The sequence below is a fragment of the Carlito syrichta genome, unplaced genomic scaffold, assembly GCF_000164805.1.
Source record: "Carlito syrichta isolate Samal-C Ts95f unplaced genomic scaffold, Tarsius_syrichta-2.0.1 Scaffold302715, whole genome shotgun sequence".
NCBI classification, from domain to species: Eukaryota; Metazoa; Chordata; class Mammalia; order Primates; family Tarsiidae; genus Carlito; species Carlito syrichta.
This window is the reverse complement of record NW_007246811.1, coordinates 473,940-493,547: the sequence shown is the minus strand read 5'-3', so window position 1 is coordinate 493,547 and position 19,608 is coordinate 473,940. Positions and strand designations below refer to the sequence as shown.

Genomic DNA, 19,608 nt, shown 5'->3' with positions numbered 1-19,608 from the left:
CAAAAAGTGATGGCTGAAAATAATGATACATGTTTGTCTCTTCATTTCTGTGAGTCAGAGACTCGGGAGCAGATTAGCTGGGTGGTTGCGTCAAGTGGTCAGCCAGGGCTGTTGTGATCATCTGAGTGCTATTTTGAACCTAATGGCTATACATTTTTTATTTTGCAGACTATGTCTTCGGCTGTGGTACAGTTATATGCAGCAGATCGGAACTGTATGTGGTCAAAGAAGTGCAGTGGTGTTGCTTGTCTTGTTAAGGACAATCCACAGAGATCTTATTTTTTAAGAATATTTGACATTAAGGTGAGTTTTGCTTTGCTTTCACTTTGAACTCCAGGTGATCAGGTTTTCTACCTCAATTATAATTTAGTTTAGATTTATTTATTTATCCTGTATGTAATAGTTAAAGTGTACTTAAACTAATATTGGAATGGCAAAGCTTGGTTTTAGATATTGAAGTATACACATTGTGACCAAATATGAGCATGTTCTAAGCCAGGACATGAATAGTTTCCTACTTTATCTTTCCACTGCTACCACACATTAAAGCTTTTTATTTAAAATTATGCCTTTGGGCTTTTTCCATGCTCTCTTTTTCTAAGGGTACTCTTTTATTCTAGCTTTTCCATTATAGAATAACATACATGGTCCTTTCAGGGAACAACAAAAGAATATTTTAGCTTGGGATGTACTGTTATTTAGCCCCGGTTTAAAGCAGTAAACAATATTTAGAAATGTATTCGCTACATAAATTTTTCTTACATCGTTTCTCCTCATAGGTATATTTAGATTTTCACAGCTTGTTTCTCTAATCACTTATTTCCAATTGTAGGTAACCATTGCTGAACAGTCACACTTAGTCACCTTTGGTATTAAAGTTAAATATATTTCTTATAGACAGATATGGCATTCATCCATGGCTTCTTACCCATAGTTTAACCTTGATGTGTTAATTAATTATCAGTCTCTTTCTGCAGCGTGATTGATACTGCTTATACCAATATTTAATTAGCTGGCTAATGAAGTACAGAGAAGATATCTTTGACCCTTCTACATCTATAAAATTGAGGAAAAGAGTGAAGTATTCCTATAATATTTGATATTGCATAGTCCAATTATTGTTAATGGATCTGTGCATGTACTAGAGTACCCTACTGCTTCTATGTGACATTCATGATGTAATATTATTCTGGTTATATATTTGACCAAGTGACTGTATTTGGAAATGCTTTGCTAATAAAATTATATTTTAGCATACTGAATTAAATTCACTTGATGTGTAGGTTTTACAAAAGACATGTTATCCAGTGTTTACTGTTTTGTTATGAAGAAATCACTGATTAAATTATTTGATCCTACTTATATATTATACATGTTACATATGTGTACATAAAAGTCATTTTTGATATTAACAGTTTCCTTAATATGAGTCATCTGCTTTGTTTCATTCCTAGAGACTTTTTTGGGAGGGAGTTATTTTAATTTTTATTTTTTTCTAGGATGGGAAGCTATTGTGGGAACAAGAGCTATACAATAACTTTGTATATAACAGTCCTAGAGGATATTTTCATACCTTTGCTGGAGATGTAAGTCATATTTTTCTTTATTGTCATGTTTAATTTTTCCATTACTTATCTTTTTCTGATTCAAATTCTTTATAGAGCCCTACTGAAAGATCCAGCTCAATTTACTATTTTTTCTTTTGTTGAAGATGAAGTATTCAATGTATTATTTGATTGACTCTGTGATAGGTAACTTCTCTAATACTTTTTTACTTTTTTGTTGTTGTTAGCATTGGAACCAGTTACTTTATTGTAATGATATTTGACTTATAATAGAACTTATTTCTGACCAAAAAAATCAAAATTTTATATCTTATATTTTTCTAACGTGTGGTACTTGTGAAACAGTCACTGACATGCAGTGCAGGTTCATTGATACATGTAGTTCAGTAGTAGTTTGTATTGACGTCTTCTACCTGGGAACCTGAGTGGTTTGCTAGATTTACAATGTCCCCTCTGAGAGAAATACAAGGGGTTAATTTTTTGAGGAACCACTATATAAGGCACCTTACAAATATGATAATACAGATGGTTATTTCAGTACTTCATAGATATCACATTTACAAATTGAAGGTCTGCAGCAACCCTACATCAATTGATACAAGTCTGTCACCTCCATTTTTTCCAACAGTGTGTGCTTAATTTCATGTGTCACATTTTGGTAGTTCTTATTTCAAGCTTTTTCACTATTACTGTATTTGTTATATTGGTCTGTGATCAGTGATCTTTGATGTTACTGTTGCCTATTGTAATTTTTTTTAACTTTTAATTTTTTTTGTTTTAAAGATGCGGGGTACAATTCAGTAGTCTTTTCCTTTACCTACTTTATACTTTTTCTCAAGTTATCTGATCATAAAATAATGTGTGCTAATAACGTTAACCTTTCCTTTAGAAATACACTTCTTTCATTGTTATTTTTGTGATATAAAGCTAAATTCGCATATTCTGTTGTTTGCCCTTTTTGGTGAAAATATTTCAGACTTGTCAAGTTGCCCTTAATTTTGCCAATGAAGAAGAAGCAAAAAAATTTCGAAAAGCAGTTACAGACCTGTTGGGTCGGCGACAAAGGAAATCTGGTAACCTTTTTTCTTTAATTACTTAAAATGAACCAGCAAAATACAGCTCCTAAGACAAATGTGGGCCACACTTTTTGTAAATTAGGTTATTGAAATCCAGCAGTGTTCATTACTTTACATATTGTCTACTGTTTGTTTGGTTTTTTTTTCCCACAACACAGTTGAATAGTTAAGACAGAGACTATATGGTCCTCAAAGCCTAAAATATTTACTATATGACCCTTTACAAAAAAAGTTGGCAGTCTTTACCTTAAAAGAAATAATATTTTAATTGAGAACTAATCTTTTTCAGATTTACTTTAGGACCCTTTCCAGTAGTAACCTTTTTTGTTGATAAAATTACGTGGATACTGACTCTTAAATTTGCATTTTAATGGCATTGTTTGTAACTTAATTTTTTAAAAGTATCCTATATTTTGTGAACAAAGGCTTTAGATAAACTTAGAGACAAGTAAACAAAGTTGCAAACAAGATCTGTAAACATTGCTTTGTCTTTTATTTCTGTCCCTAATGTTGTATGCTATAAAACCATGAGGAACTTATTTAGTGCATGAGACAACTCTAACACATATAAAGCAACTAGAGAACAATGGATGATTTAGAGGTTTAAATTAATTGGTGTAGAATTACTGTTTCACAACAGTGTACTAGGCCTTTCTCTTGTAAGGTGGAAAAAGGTGATTAAGAAAGGCAGACCTCGCCAAAATCATCATCTGAAGCATTTCAGTTTTAGGAGAGATAACATGGGAGCTGAGATAGACTAAGAGACACCCTTGACACCAGCTGTGCTCTTATGCTCTTTGGAAAGTGTTTCTGTACTTCAGGGGTACATGTCATCCCAGTTTGCAGATCATTGTGTTCAGGGATGTGCTTTCCAACAGGGAATACGCCAAGAAAAAGGAACACACTGGATTTGGAAAACAGCAGTGGAAAAGCATATATCTCATTTTATACATCTTTGTTGTTATTTTAGTAGGTTTCAAGAGGGAGGTGAGGTAAAAATGAAAATAAAGTGAGCTAAGTTGTTGCTTTACTATTGCTGTCTTGTAGTATTCTATTCATAATGAATAAATATGAATATAATTATTAGCAGCTTATTATTTTTTGATACCTCTTGGGACCAAGGGTATTTACCACTTGATTTCATGCTAGGAAAGGTTTTAATGCTGTGGTATTGTAATCTCAGCTTTAGAAATAAGTCAGTGCCTGTTTGGGGGTGGGGCATGCTGTGGAGGCAGGCCAGAGGCTCCCTGGGGCTTTTTTCAGCATTTTCAATATCAAAAAGTTAAAAAAAAAAACAAAAAAAACTCCTTGAAATGTAAAATAATTGATTTTGTAATTGGTAAGTGAAAGGTGTCTTTCACCTGGCATGGTGGTTTATACAGAGGATAGCCTTAGGCAGGCTCCTGAGTTACCCTCTGGTGGTCCTTCATGCTGTCATCCTCTGTCTTTACCTCATTTTATCTTGGATATGTGGGGTCTGACTTGTGGAGCAACAAAGAATCCTTCTAGTTTCTGTTCCTCACAATAGTTATTTCATATCAGGAGCCATCTGTCCTGTCCTCCTTATCCTCTAATCTAACCAGTCCCGGTTTCTCGCACTATTTCTGTGATACAGCTTATGATCTCTGAATCTACTACAGTTTGTACGTCTTTTTTTAAAATATATTTTTCAGATTTGAACACAGTGCTCCATGTATAGTCGCTGAGTAGTACTGTGATACTAAAACATCTCTTGATTATTTCAACACTGTTCTGCTAATACTTCTAGCAAATTCCTTATGCTTTCCTCTCTGTTCTCTTTTGTTCAACCAGACCCTCCCCCTTTTTCACAGGTATTGCTCTCAAGCAGATGCTGTCATATATCTAAGTAATTGCTTCTTAAGACTACTTTATATAACTATTTTATGGCATCAGTTATTGATAGGGTTTGTTTGTTTGTTTATTTTTGAGAAAGCAGCATTTATTGAGAGGACAGAAAAGCTCCCAGAGTGGGAGGGTGGCCCAGGGGGGTTGCCCAGTATTTTTCTTATAATTTTAGAAAAAGTATTAGAAAATCTATAGAAATCACATGTTCAAAATTCTTCAACCACTTTTGAACTTTTTAGAAGCCAAAATATTGTTTTTTTCTAAGCAAACTTGGTATGTAAGAGTGTGAATGCATTGCATTGAAGAAAATTCTCCTAGTTTTCTCTTTCCTAATTGGCTGTAGCTTTCAGTATGTTTCTGATCAGTCCCAGTGCTCTGAATTCTCTGGCCCTTCTTATTCCGTCTGTGCTTTCATCCAGTCTCATAGCCTTGAAAAGTATCTGTATGTCAGTGACTCCCCCAGTTTTATCTTCAGTGCTGACATCTCCCCTGGTCTTTAGCTAAGTCAGGTAGCGAAGTGGTCTTCAGACTTGACATGTCTGAGCAAGAACATTTGACCCGTGTCCCCAACCCCAGCCTACTTAGACCTGTTTCTGGTATTCTTCTCATCTTCCTTGTCTCAGTAAAAGGTGTGTAACTCCCCCTTATCACTCAGGCTTACCATGTCCCTTATAAATCCTATCAGTGAGACCTGTTGGCTTTGCCTTCAAAGACATGTCCTGGATCTCACTTTTTCTTGACTCCTGCTACCATCCTCATCCAAGCCACCATGATCTGTCATCTAGACTACCCCCATAGTTCCCTAACTGGTCTCCCTGCTGCCAGTCTAGCCCTTCTGCTATTTCCGTTCTATACAGTAGAACACTCTTAAAAACATGGACTGGATTCTGTCATTTGCCCTATTTAAAATCCTGTAAGAGTTCCTCCTCCCTGTGATAATACAGAATAAAGTCATACAATTCTTAACCGTGAACTGTGGGCCCCACACGATCCAGCCCTGACTTTTCTACTGACTTATCTACCCTGTGCCTTTTGCCTACTCCAGTCCGTCTTCATGGTGTTCTTCCATGTTGTATCCTTCCTAGGGCCTTTGAATGTATTGTGCCCTTCCTCACTTTATTTAGCTCTTTGCTTAAATGTCAGTTTTTCTAAGAAACCTTCCTTATTCTTCTGTACATCAATTTAGGAATAAGACAGAGTTTAAGTGAATTATTTTATGTTGATGTTGTATTATGTATGTCTAATAATATTCTCCTAATTTATTTTCAAACAGAGAAAAGACGAGACCCCCCAAATGGTAAGCTTTTTGAAAATTATTGATCAAAAGGATTTTAGAGTATAGTTTAATCCTGTGGAAACATGTACCATACATTATACTTAATATTTAGTGTCTATGATCAAATTCTGTTGTTTACTGTGTTCTTATTTTAAATTAATGAATGACAGATGAGAGTCAGGAAACGTACTCTTTTAGCATGAAGGAAGAATATATAGGATAAGGATCACTAATACATAGATCTTAATTCTGTATTCATAGTTGACTAAACATAACAATCTGGCTATAAACTCTTTCTTAAAAGCAGCATGTCTTGTGTAGCATTTTTGTTATGTCCTGGATTTACCTTTTTTTATTTCAAAATATTATTTCACATTGGTTAAGTGTTATTGTGAAGCCCCTTTCAGAATGAACAGTCACTGTGATAATATGTTTAGAACTAATTGTAACTGCATATAATGCTCTGTAATTTGATAATGGACACTTGAAGTATTATGAATTCATTTTTCAAAAAATATTGAATACCGGAGTGTAGAAGCAGAATACCAAAATATAGAAGATAAGTTCTCAGACCCCTCTGGGCTTTATAAAACCTTCCTGAATTATAAGTGTCTATGTTCTTTTCTTTGGAGAGAGAATCCATGGCTTTCATTTCATTTAAATTGGGTCCCTGACTTGGTGAAGGTAAAGAACTTCCAGGAACTGTCATTGTAGTAGGGAATATAGCTTTTTCTTTTTAAAAGCATCGCGAGTCCTCTTATTATGACTTAGAATGATTATTCAAGGAAAGCTTACATAATACAAAGTTCTTAATATATGACAGCCATTGATGATTGTTGGGCTTTGTTTCTTCAAGCAGATATATTACCTTCTGATTTTGTCCTTAAATTTGTTTTTCTTATACGAAAACATGAACCAAATGTTGCTGTATTAAATTTTTGGATACTTATTATTATTATTATTATTATTATTTTATTTTATTTTATTTTTTGAGTTGGATTCTCACTCTGTCACCCAGACTGGAGTGCAGAGGCATGCTCCTGGCCACTGCAACCTCAACCTGCAGGGCTCCAGCAATCCTTTTACCTCAGCCTTCCAAGTAACTGGAACTTACAGGTGCATGCTACTATGCTCAGCTAATTTTTGATTTATGGTAGAGATGAGGTCTCACCAAGTTGCCTGAATGGGTCTTGAACCCGCAGGCTCAGGCAGTCCACTCGTCTTGGCCTCCCAAAGTGCCGGAATTACAGGCTGAGCCACCGAGCCTGGCCTTACTGTTATTTTTTAAATAGCTAACTACAGTTAATAGTGCTTCTGTGTGCAAAGTATTATATACTTTGACTTTCTTTTTAAAACAGAAGTATTACTATTTATTTACAGGGCTGCTAGAGGAATTAAATGAGGTAATCAAAGCTTAGCATAGTGCTTAATAAATATCCTGATGAAAACGATGACAACAACAATAATAGCAGCTACTATTTAATGATCATTTACTACCCACTGGATACCATTCAGCAACCTTCTGAAGTAGCTCCTCTTATCCTCATTTTATAGATAAGAAAACTTGAGGCACAGATAGGTGGTAACTTGCTCAAGGTCACATAGCTAATTAAGTGGAAAAGCAAGATTTAGCCTCAAGTGCTCTGACTCTATAAAGCCTAGCCCCTTAACCACTAAGGTATGTCAAGATGATTTTGAAGGAGAAACTGAGACCAAGAGAGGATAACATGCATGTCTCAAGATATGTAAGTTAGAATGTGGCAGAGGCAAAAGGAGAAGCAGCTGAGGCACAAGTCGTTCACCTGTGATCTTTTAATGGAGTGTTAGAATTTTTCCTTTATATATGCCCAGTATTTTAACTTCTTGAATTTGTTAGATTATTTTGAGTTTGGTGAGCATGTACAGTATTGAGTACCACTTTGGGGAAAAGACCCTGAGCTTTTGAAGTGTAGATGTTGTACAAATCATGTAACTGAAGTTAAAGATATAAAAACAGGTCGTCTCTTGGTGTCCGTGGAGGATTGGTTCCAGGACCCTTCATGGATATCAGAATTCACAGATGCTCAAGTCCCTGATATAAAAAGGCATAGTCTTTACTTATAACCTATGCACATCCTCCCATACACTTTAAATCATCTCAGGATTACTTATAACATTGCAATGTAAATGCTATGTCAGTAGTTAATTATGCTGTATTGTTTAAAGAATAATGACAAGACAAAAGGTCTGTACATGTTCAGTACAGATGCAACCACCCTTTTATTTTTATTTTTAATGTGCAGTTTGTTGAATCCATGGAATCAGAATCCATGGATATGGAGACTGACTACTTTATTTTCTAAAATTGTGATGCCTCACAATTTTATTATCCCTGCTAGGAGAGGCACTTAGAATTAAATGTAGTTTGTTTCTCTGTGATTGCTATTGGTTTTAAGTCTTTAGTTTTATAATTTTAATCATTTGGTGCAGTGATCTCAAACTTTTTCATTAAATAGAAAGTTGTTTTTTAAAAAAATAATTTCTTTAAAGGACAAAATTATACAGCATGTACTGCCAATACTTTCATACTTTTTATTTATAAAATATGCATATAATATATTACATACACAGTACAGAATGGAATGAAATAAATAGTTATTAATAGAAGTTTTCATCTTTTCCTCTGTAGATTGTCTTGCATTCCCCACTGCGTGGAGACACACTACCACTAGGTGGCAGTGGACACCTTAGCCATGTCAGGCAGTAGCCGCGCAGGTGCTTTGTCTTAGATCCGTATTTATATTAGTTTACCAGACCTTTTCAAATTGTAATTATTAAAAGGACACTTTATGTAGAATTTACATATATTCATAAAATTCACTAACTACTAATTTCTTTATTGGTCAGTCTCCATTTTTAGCTTTCGTGCTTTCCAGTGATTTATTCTCAGCTTCATGACTGCTTGACATCAGAGGCCTCTCAACTATTTTACCTTGGTGAGAGCACTCTGCTTTCTGTGTAGTTAGTGGGAAACTTGAGTTTGTTCTTTTAGATTTAGAGCAATAGAAATGTCTAAGAATATTTTACAACTTTTCCTGTGACAGTTGTCCTTCATCAGCAGGGAATTTGTCATTGTGTTTCGTTGTTGTTTCCTGGAAAAGACGGAAAACAGCCCCCTCTGTTATATATTTACTTAGTAGGTATTCTTAGGATGATTATAACTTCATAAATGGAACAGTTAAATTAGACTTTGCTAGAAATAACTCTAGTACATTTCTCCGTTACTAAAGCATTCATAAACTTTACATTATTTAAAAAAAACCCGTCTTTAAATAGGTTATCAATTTTTTAGTGTCACTTTTGAAACATGCTTAATTTGACTTTAGAATATCATTTTAAACTTATTTTCTAACATCTTCAAATTTTAAAGTAAATAACTATTATCAACAGAAATAACCGAGTTCCTAATCTCTCGGATGTGTTGAAAATCCTTTATACCTAATTCTGAAAGTTGATAGTAAATATTTATTGAATGAATAATTGTTGGACCACAAACCAACAGAACTGAAAAACTGGTAAAGAAATAATGTTACAACGTTTGTAAAGTTAGGAATGCCAGCCACCTTGTAGTTTGACTTTTGTGTAAAAGGTGCTACAGTCAGGAAGAAAGGTAGTGAATGGGGAGCCCAGATACCAGAGTTTAGCTTTTGCCTCTGCCACTAATTGTAGGACTTTACACAGGGCACCTACCTCTTCTTGTCTTTAGTTTTCATGAGTAAAATGAAAAATTTGGAAAACAAACTCTACTTTTCCATCTAATACTAATTTTCTATGCACCTGTATAATCTAGATTATTCTATGTTGCTTATTTAAAGAATATTTTAATGACTATTAATGAAATTAATCTCTAATGATTCCAAAGAGAGATTGTCAAGGCTTTATAAACCATGTGGCAGATACATAACAGTATATTCATACCTGATTTGGGGATAGAAGAGGGGAAGGGAAACACAGTCTGACTACAGTATGTGCTAAACACAGTTATTCATTCCACATACCACTTATATTTGGTTCCTGTCCTCTTCATTCTTGAGTCTTCTTCAGAGACAGCTGAATTATTTTCTCTAGCGAGTTATAAATCAGGGTTACAGTAACTTTGTTTTTCAAAAAAGAATGTATTAGCTTGGATAATTAAAATCATTAAACTTACCTTTACCCAACTCTCTGTCCATGTAGGTCATATATAGTGTAATAGATGACTTTTATATAAGCTAAAGCAGCATAAAATATTTTTGTTATTTTTTTCCAAATATGGTTGGTTTTTGTTCTTATGTTTTACCGGCAAGTCTAGTTGTTCCCTTATAGTTGCTACTTGAACTCCTATTTCAGGAAAGGTAGTGTTAATAAAGAGAATGCCTAACTCTGATACTCCTAAGTCTATCTTAAGTTACTTCTTAAATTGTATTGGATTTAAAGACAAAAGAGTAAATATAATTTGTAGCATCTTATTGAGGTTGGTGTTGCTGGTGCTGATTAGTAAAGACAGGTTACAAGAGCAGAGAGGACAGAAAGGGAATAATGATAAGTAAAAATAGATCACCAGATAAGTTTGGGTATGTGGCCCCAATTCAGCCCTCTAACCCCTGCATTCTGGGTCGTCTCAGTAAATCTCTTATTTTGTGCAACTGCAGTAAATACTGATCTGATATCTGAACAAACTTGAACATTCAAATCTCCTAAATACTGCTTAATTAACCTTCATTTCTTGATGTAGTTATTTTCAGAATATTTCTTTACACTGAAAAGGCTTTTATGATTTTTCCTTATTATTCACTAGCTTCCAATTTTTTCGAAATATTACTTTATTTCTTGCCAATATCAGTCAACTTCCTGTGGAATTTTTAAATGGAATTATAAATAAAACCTTAGGATTCTTTACATATGTACATGTAAATAGACTTTGAATATTATGGGTATATTATGGGAATATTATGGGAAAATAGTCAAATTTTGAATATTATGGGAATATTATGGGAAATTAGTCAAATTTTGGTGATATTATTAAAATATACACATCTTCACAAATTATTTACTTGTTTGGTAAGGTACAAACAGCGTTCATAAATTTGTTTTACCTTTGTTTCATCTTTAATAGTAGATCTGGGAGAAAACAGGTACAATTTACCCATGTAGGTAAACAACTCACTACCGCCTCTACCTCCTGAACTTTAATTAAGTGATCCTCCCACCTTAGCCTCCTGAGTTGATGGGGCTACAAACATGAATAACCATGTCCAGCTAATTTTTTTTTTTTTTTTTTTTGAGTTGGAGTCTCACTCTGTCACCCAGACTGGAGTGCAGTATCCGCCCCTGTCCACCGCAGCCTCGACCTGCTGGGCTCCAGCGATCCTTCCACCTCAGCCTTCCGAGTAGCCGGAATTACAAGCATGCGCTATCACGCCCGGCTAATTTTTTGATTTATTGTCCAGATGAGGTCTTGCTGCCCAGGAGGGTCTCGAACCCGCGGGCTCAGGCAATCCACTCACCTCAGCCTCCAAAAGGTGCAGGATTACGGGCTGAGCCACCGAGCCCGGCTAAGCTAATTTTTTAATTTTTTATAGAGATGATGTCTCACTGTGTTGTCTAGGCTGGTCTTGAACTCCTGGGCTCAAACACCTCAGTCTCCCAAAGTGCCGCGATTACAGGTGTGAGCCACTGTGTCAAGCCACTTTCAGATAACTTTAATAAGTAGGATACATTAGTGGTTTAGGGCATAATTAGAGAATTACAGTCATATTGGCATTTAATTATCACCTACTCTGCATTGACCTATAATTTCTTGAGATTTCTATTGATCACTTAATGATTGTGTTGGGGGTCCCCAAGACCATCCACATGATTGAAGATTTTCCAGAAGGATTCAATATGTAGTTACGAGGGGGACCAAAAAAACCCCAGAATTTATTTATAAAAAATTGTGTATTCTTACATGTTTAAAGTTCATTCACCTTCCAAGTACTCTCCATTTCATACAATACACCTGTCGAGGCACTTTTCACTTTTTCCACTGCTCAGAAACAGTGTTTGAACTTGTCTATTTTGATGCCTTTTCGTATTTCTGCCTTTTTTTGTTTCACCTCTTCCATATCAGCAAAATGTTTCCCTTTGAGGGTTTTTTGAATCGGGGAAACCAAAAAAAAAGTTGCCTTAGGGCAAGATTGGGTGAATAGAGAGAGTGGGGTATGGGAGTCATGCCGTTTTTTGGTCAAAAACTGCTGAATACTCAGCGTGTTGTGGGCAGGTGCACTCTTAATTCACCCACCATTAAATGGACAAACGCGTTGAAAGAATCTCCAAAACAAACCGGGCTTGGTGGCTCAGCCTGTAATCCTGCCTCTTGGGAGGCTAAGGTGAGTGGATCGCCTGAGCCCGCAGGTTCGAGACCCGCCTGGGCAACTTCGCGAGACCTCATCTCTACAATAAATTTTAAAAATGAGCGGGGCATGGTAGCACACGCCTGTAGTTCCAGCTACTTGGAAGGCTGAGGCGGAAGGATCGCCAGAGCCCAGCAGGTCGAGGCTACGGTAGCCGGGAGCGGCCACTGCACTCCAGTCTGGGCAATATAGTGAGACTCCAATTCAAAAAAAAAAAAAGAATCTCCAAAACAAAATTCACTGAAGCCAAATGCAGCCTCTTACAGCAATGCTAGCTGGTATACTGCTGATGGGTTTCCTAACAGGCAAAGCCAAGACTACAAGGGACCTACCTTCCAAAAGATAATTCTGAGTTTTTTTGGTGAAGGGGAGGATCCTTCCTCATATGCTTATCCCAACTATTTTAGTGAGAAGACAAATACAAGACAAAATCAGCAAAGGAAAAGACAGTTGGAATGAAGTTCATAGGAAACCCCAGAAGCTTTCAAGAGTTCTCCCAGTAGTTACAGAGATTGTGTTTAATTCCTCCAGTATTGAAATATGATGGCATGTGAAATGTTGTCGAAAGAGAAAGGTCATTTGAGACCTGGTGCCCAGGGTTTTTGATGGGGGCTAGTAAGTGCATAGTGAGATTCCAGACTCCCAGAAGGAAAGCAGGAGGTCAGCATAAACCGCATTGTTAGCACAAATAGTTTAGACTCAGTGAGCCCATGTTGTCAGAGAATGGTGAGAACCATCTTAAAATTCCAGTTCCCAGTAGCCGACAGCCCGCCTTACAAGTGAGCCTTTCTAAGGAGAGCTACTTCCAGCCTGCTGTGTTCACTCTTTCTACACAGTGGTGATAGTATTTTATGCACCATTGTGAAAGTTGTAATAATGTAATCACCTCACATGAACCCGGTCTGATAGTTTATATCAGTTTTTATCATATATTAAAATACGGTCACTAAAGTACATTTGTCGCTCTTTGGTGAAATTTGTAAGAAACTTTTAAGTTGAATACTTAGAATTCAGACTTTCTTGTTTTTAAGATTTTTCTTTTACTTATAAGTTTGGTGCTACATTTAGTCATTCCTGAAGATGCTATGAGTAATATCTGAAGGTGCCTGTGATATTTTTAGTATTAAATTTTGCATAGATGAGTGTTTTAAGAATTTCTCATTTTAAGTTTTTGAATTCTATACTTATGGGGAAAATACTACTGGACTTAAAATGGCAGTTTTGGAAAAAATGGTAGAAATAAGTTTATAAGTACTTTTTCCTCGTGGACTAATGAAGTTGAAGCAGAGTGCTAAGCCTAGACTCTTTGTTAAGTTTTAAAATGAATAGGTACTTATTTTACTTTATTTGTCTTTGTTGTTATGAGATACATTTCATATTACCAGTGAGTAATATGTGTTGGGTATAAGGATATTAAGTCAAAATTTAAGACATCAGCCAATTAAATTTAAATTCTAGTTGTCAGTTGATACTCTTTACGAGATTTAATGTTATAAAAATACAGATTGGCTTTGAAATAATGTATCTATGCTAATTTGTTTAAAAATTTAGAAATTAGGCAGTTAATTTAAAAAATTAACATGCAGGTTTAAATTAAAATTAAATAATTTATAATGAAGTGATTGTACTTCAGAAAGAGACATGTAATTATAAATGATTATTGTTTATGTTTATCCTAAGTTATATCCCTTTATTTGCAGGCCCTAATCTACCCATGGCTACAGTTGACATAAAAAATCCAGAAATCACAACAAATAGATTTTATAGTTCACAAGTTAACAACATCTCTCATACCAAAGAAAAGAAGAAAGGAAAAGCTAAAAAGAAGAGATTAACCAAGGCAGATATTGGAACGCCAAGCAACTTCCAGTAAGACATGTCTTTTGTTGTTCTTATCTTCACTTTCTATTTATTCTTTGCTGCTTTTGATTTTTAACTTGGTAAAAAAAATTCTTTTCTTTTTGGGAGAAAGCTTAACTTTCATCACTTGGATACCTTTTTAGCTATGGACTTTGTTGGAGGTTTTTTTCCCCTCTCTTTTTTTTTTTTTTTTTTTTTTTGGTAAAGCAATTACTCAATAGATGTTTTTGAAAAAGAAAAATTAGAGTTGTTACAACTAATTGTTGTACACAGACATATTTTCTTACTTTGCTGTTTAAATAGTATTTGGGAAATTGCCTAAAGTTACTGCCTAGAGGCAGTAAAAGCTTTAGGTTTATGTAACATATTTCAAACATTTTTATATACATTATTTTATTAGCTCATTGTACAAAAATATTAAGATTCAGTTAGTAGCAGAGTCAGGGCTAGAATCTTGTTCTCCTTATACATAGCTTTTCTCACAATATGGTTATGTATATGGGAACTGTTAGTTCAAACAAAAAATTTAAAGTCAAATATAGATTGGATTTCATATGCGGTATGTTTTTGATGCTTCATATGTGTTTTGATTTTTGTATATTTTTTCTATTTTTTATTTCAGGCACATTGGACATGTTGGCTGGGATCCGAATACGGGCTTTGATGTAAGTATGTTTTCAGTCCATGTATGTTTTAACTCTAGTAGGTGGGAATGTTCTGGCCTGTCTTTAGATTTTTATTTTTCTGTTTCATTTTTGTGGATCCTAGTGCTATTTGAATGTGATTGTTGTATGTTTGTATACCACTGAGATCTGAAGCCATAGTATTGTTCTATCATTCAAGGCTATGTCTCTAAAGTCAAAGTGTTTTTGATCTTTGCTGTATGCACTATATAAGTAAAAGCCTTGTGCTATGAAAGCTAAGAGGAAAAAAATCATTTCTGCTTAGTGGTAATTTCAGGAGAATATTGATCAAATTGCTGGAAAATAGTGTAATTACATTTTAAATATTCAGTTGTTGAATTATATAGACCTTTTCATTCTCTTATTCTTTTTGACAATTTCACCATTCATTATCTTATAGCACTGTGAGTAAGGTAGGTGAAACTGCTGATAAAAGTTAATCAAGGTTTGGATACACTATTTTGAAGAGAAAGGTTATTTGTAATTAGGAAAAAATCTTTTTGGTGAGCCAGTAGCTCACGCCTGTAATCCCAGCACTTTGGGAGGCTGAGGCAAGAGAATTGCCTGAGACTAGGGGTTCAAGACCAGCCTGGGCAACTTGGCAAGACCTCTTCTCTACAATAAATTAAAAAAATTAGCTGGGTATGGTGGCGTGTGTCTGTAGTTCCAGCTACTTGGAAGGCTGAGGTAGAAGAATCACCTGAGCCTACAGGTCAAGGCTGCGGTGGCCATGAGCAGGCCACTGCACTCCAGCCTGGACGACAGAGTGAGAATGACTCAAAAAAAAATAAATTTTTAGTTATTTTGTTATAGCTACAGTGTGAATTCCTCAAGCACATATCTAGTATGCCTTTGTGTTAGGCATTATACAAGGTGCTTGGGGTTACAGGAAGATCCTTGCCCCAAATTTACTTTCTTTGTGTTTATTTATAACTATTCATAAATTTATTTAGGACAAGGTGGAATAAATGTCTGAATCGTGACTAGGTTTTCAGAAATCTAAATGAGATGCCCCCTTTTTGAAGTCAGAGAACAACAAAGAAATACAATAAAGTAGAAAATTATTATTTTTTTCTTACCTATTTAGTGTTTATATAAGCATGTTTAATTAGCATATTAATAATGGAACCATGTGAAAAGTCTGTAAACATAAAATAATTTCATGACATGGATGAGAACTAAATTGTATCATGTTTATTTTTTTAAAAAATTGGATAGATTTTTATAGTTAGCAGTTGTTTTATCTGTTGTAGCTGAATAATTTGGATCCAGAATTGAAGAATCTTTTTGATATGTGTGGAATCTCAGAGGCACAACTTAAAGACAGAGAAACATCAAAAGTTATATATGACTTTATTGAAAAAACAGGAGGTGTTGAAGCTGTTAAAAATGAACTACGAAGGCAAGGTAACTTTTGTTTATATTTATGCAGTCTGTTTTTTTCTTTTGAATCTTTTGAAGTCAGAATGATGGAAGACAACTACATTTGTTCATGTGAACCTCTCCTTGAGCAGACTGTTTGAATTTATGGACAACTAATCTGACCCATCATACTATGTCTTACATTATTTTGGCATTACTAAAACAAATTGACACAGTTTTGTTTATTATTTTAAAGGTCTTATATTAAATTCATGAAAATTCATGCCAAAACTTCCAGCTGTTCTATTTTAGAATAAAAAAATTATAGTTAGCTAAATGTTTTACTTAATTCATCCTAGAAACTGCCACTAAAGTTACCTTAATAATAATTCAGAAGTAGTAATTTAAATATAATCATTCTCTAATCAGTAATGTAAACGTTTTCAGAATACAAATAATGTAAATATATTAATTTTGAAATACAAACTACCTTTCTTATATAAAGCATAACATTTTCTTTTGGTACCTGAGTGTAAATTTGTAGCCTTTTAAGATCTGATGTTTCCTTTGAAGCACCTTGTGTTTTCGTTGTGTAAAACAATTTACTTGCACATGAAATAACTACGTTTCCCAATATGACAGTCATCTCTTTGCCACCTTATTCAAGGCTGTTTTCTTTTCTTCTTCCCAGTTTTTATGTAACTCATAATAGTGTAGCAATGCAAAAGCTTCAGGTAATGCATTCCTGTTATTTATTATTATTATTGCTACTTATTACATTCTAAGAATTTAACAGTCACTTTAAATTAGATATTTGGCTTACTTGTGGCTAGTTCCACTGAACTAGCATGAGGCTTATTTATCTTACAAATAAATTACAATTCCAAATTCTATGGGGTTTTTTTTGTTTGTTTAAAGTACATCTTGGGCACAGCACTATTGTTTTTAAAAATGCTTCCATATAGTTACTGTTAGCATCAGAGGATAGAAGGGCTTAAGAGCTCTACTGTGTTCCTTGACATTCTTTTTCTCCACTTTTACCATCTACCTACATGTTATACTACCAGATAATATCAGGGCCTCTCAGCTCTCTGAATTTATAAGTTTATAAATTACTCTTGACCTTATTGGACCACCTGTACTGCTGTCAGGTTGCCTAAATACCTATAACTCTTGAGTTGATCATCTTAACTTGATTTGGCTTGTTTTGTAAACTTTATTATTACTGCTTTTTATTTTACTTACTTTTAAGATGCTAAATTAGGCAAGGTCTTTCCTTAAGTGAACCTACCTAAAACAGAAAAGAAAAGAAAAAAAAAACACATGCATTTAAAAACATGCTTTGGGAACAAAGTATAAAGTCTGAAAAAAACATCGTATGAAACCTTTTAGACACCAAAAAATAATCATCAATAATCAAAAATAAAACATTTTTTTAAGGAAGAGTAAAAAGGCAAATTAACAATTTATTTCTAGGCAGAGAATATTTACATAATGTAAATATTCAGACTTTAAAAAACAAATTAGGGAGAATTTAATGAAGTCGTCTTCAAATATGCTTTGTAAAATCTACTGAATTAAATCTCTTGATACTTTATGTAATTGTGTAATCAGCTTTATAAAAAAGCAATAGACTTGTGATTTACAACATACTTGTGTGTGCAGTTGTTTAAAGCCCATTAACTCGTAATAATCTCTTCTGTAGGTTCACCACAATGGAGTGGTATGTATGTGGGACATTATTTGACCCAGTGCTCTAAATTATGCATGTTTGATGTGTTGATTTTCAAAGGAGCTAGAGCTCATATATCCTGCTTCCAAGTCTAACTTCCACTGAGACTTACTGCCCTGCATTCAAACTAATGTTTTGGGCACACAGATGCTAAAATTAAAGTCTGTATGCGTCAGAGCTTATACTTTGTCTGTGATTGAGATAATTTCATTAAAATTCTGTGGATTTTTAAAAGAACACTTCTTGCCCACATTACTAATTGTACTTGCCATGTTTAGTGATTGCTTTTCACATGACATTTTTTAGTAACCTGTATAAAATAAATTTACATTTTACATTAATTTGCGTCAAAGAAGGGGAGCTCAACATAAATAAACACACAAATACCTACTCAGAGTTGTCAATACTTCCATAAATTTAAATTTGTGCTAAATAAAATTTTCTATTTGTTTTATCTTGATGAGAATACATGAAAGCAGTGCTTTAATGTCTCTTGAATTTTATAATATACATTTCTTTAAGTATAAGTTATTTTATAGTTTCTACTTATAATTCCTATAAATATCTAGAGCGTTATCTACAAATATTGACGTGAAATAATACTTAATTATTTTAAAGTATATCAGCCTTCCCTTATAGAGTGCCATCAAGACAAGAGTTTTTTCTATAAGCACCAGTCTTTCTTCATTTTAACTAAGTTTTTACAATAAGAGCATTTTTTATTTGTTTTAGCTTTTGTTTTATGCTTTTCACTTTATTTTTTTTATCTAAAAAAATACTATTGTCATTCTGATTTTGATGTTTGTGGTGACACTTTAGAGTTTGGAAAATCTGGAGACTGTCAGAGTTTCTTATAGTTGTGTGTGGAGTCTGTGTAGCAGACATTTTTGTGCACGTAAGCCTAATGAACATGGTACCATCTGTCCTTTTCTCTCCTGTTTTAAATCTTTCACATTTTTACCTTGGGATATAGCATGTCTTTTGCATACTTTCCTTTTAATGTAGACATAAGACAGACTTTCATAAAAATTGAAAGTTGATACTAGATGTTTTCTTTAAGAAAATATCACTTTTCAAGATAATAGAAATGTTGGACTTGTTCTATGCTCAAATTGAATGCAGCTGATACATTATTCACTATAAATCAAGGCTCTTTCCTTGAGCAAAAATTTAGTGTCTGTTTGCAAGAGTGTGAGCAGGATCCCAAATTATTTTAGTAAATGTACTTATTGCAAGTTAAAAAAACTTTAATCATTGTGTATAACGTGTTATATAAAAGATTATGAATCTAAATTTTTTTGTGAAATCATGAGAAATGATTGTTATTTAATAACCTTACATAATAGAATAGCTGGGTTTTTTCCTTTTGAATAACAGATGACCAAATCATAAAAATGACAGTCTAGACAAATATCATTGCTGTTTGAAATATAAAACTAAAACTGATTAAAATGAAATTTTGTATATGCTTGAAGGGTTTGCTGCACTGTCTATTTAGGGAATATACATAATACATATATATCATATCCTCTCTTTTTTACTCTTTGATTGCAAAATATGTTAGAAAACGACAGTGCTTTTAGTTTTAAGTCTCCTTGCCTTGGGTCCAGTTATAAAAGTAGATGGACCTTCGCTGCAACACCCAGACCTCCACTATACCCTGTAAGTCATATGTGCATCTGACTGTGATGGCCTGTATCCAAGTAGGATATGAATTCTGCTTTCAGTTATATGAGGGAAGACCCCCAAAACAACAGAATTTAATTATAAAAAGT

At 34.1% G+C, this 19,608-nt stretch overlaps 1 protein-coding gene across 1 annotated transcript in view; it reads left to right on the top strand.

The window, feature by feature from the left end:
- WASL (Wiskott-Aldrich syndrome like) overlaps window positions 1-19,608 on the top strand; it is a 75,662-nt gene that overhangs the window by 41,488 nt on the left and 14,566 nt on the right. Inside the window, exons 2-8 of the mRNA XM_008057074.1 lie at window positions 169-303; window positions 1,500-1,586; window positions 2,542-2,638; window positions 5,781-5,804; window positions 13,897-14,065; window positions 14,679-14,721; window positions 15,993-16,146. Coding sequence (XP_008055265.1) covers window positions 169-303; window positions 1,500-1,586; window positions 2,542-2,638; window positions 5,781-5,804; window positions 13,897-14,065; window positions 14,679-14,721; window positions 15,993-16,146 — 709 coding nt within the window. The remainder of the gene's footprint in view (window positions 1-168; window positions 304-1,499; window positions 1,587-2,541; window positions 2,639-5,780; window positions 5,805-13,896; window positions 14,066-14,678; window positions 14,722-15,992; window positions 16,147-19,608) is intronic.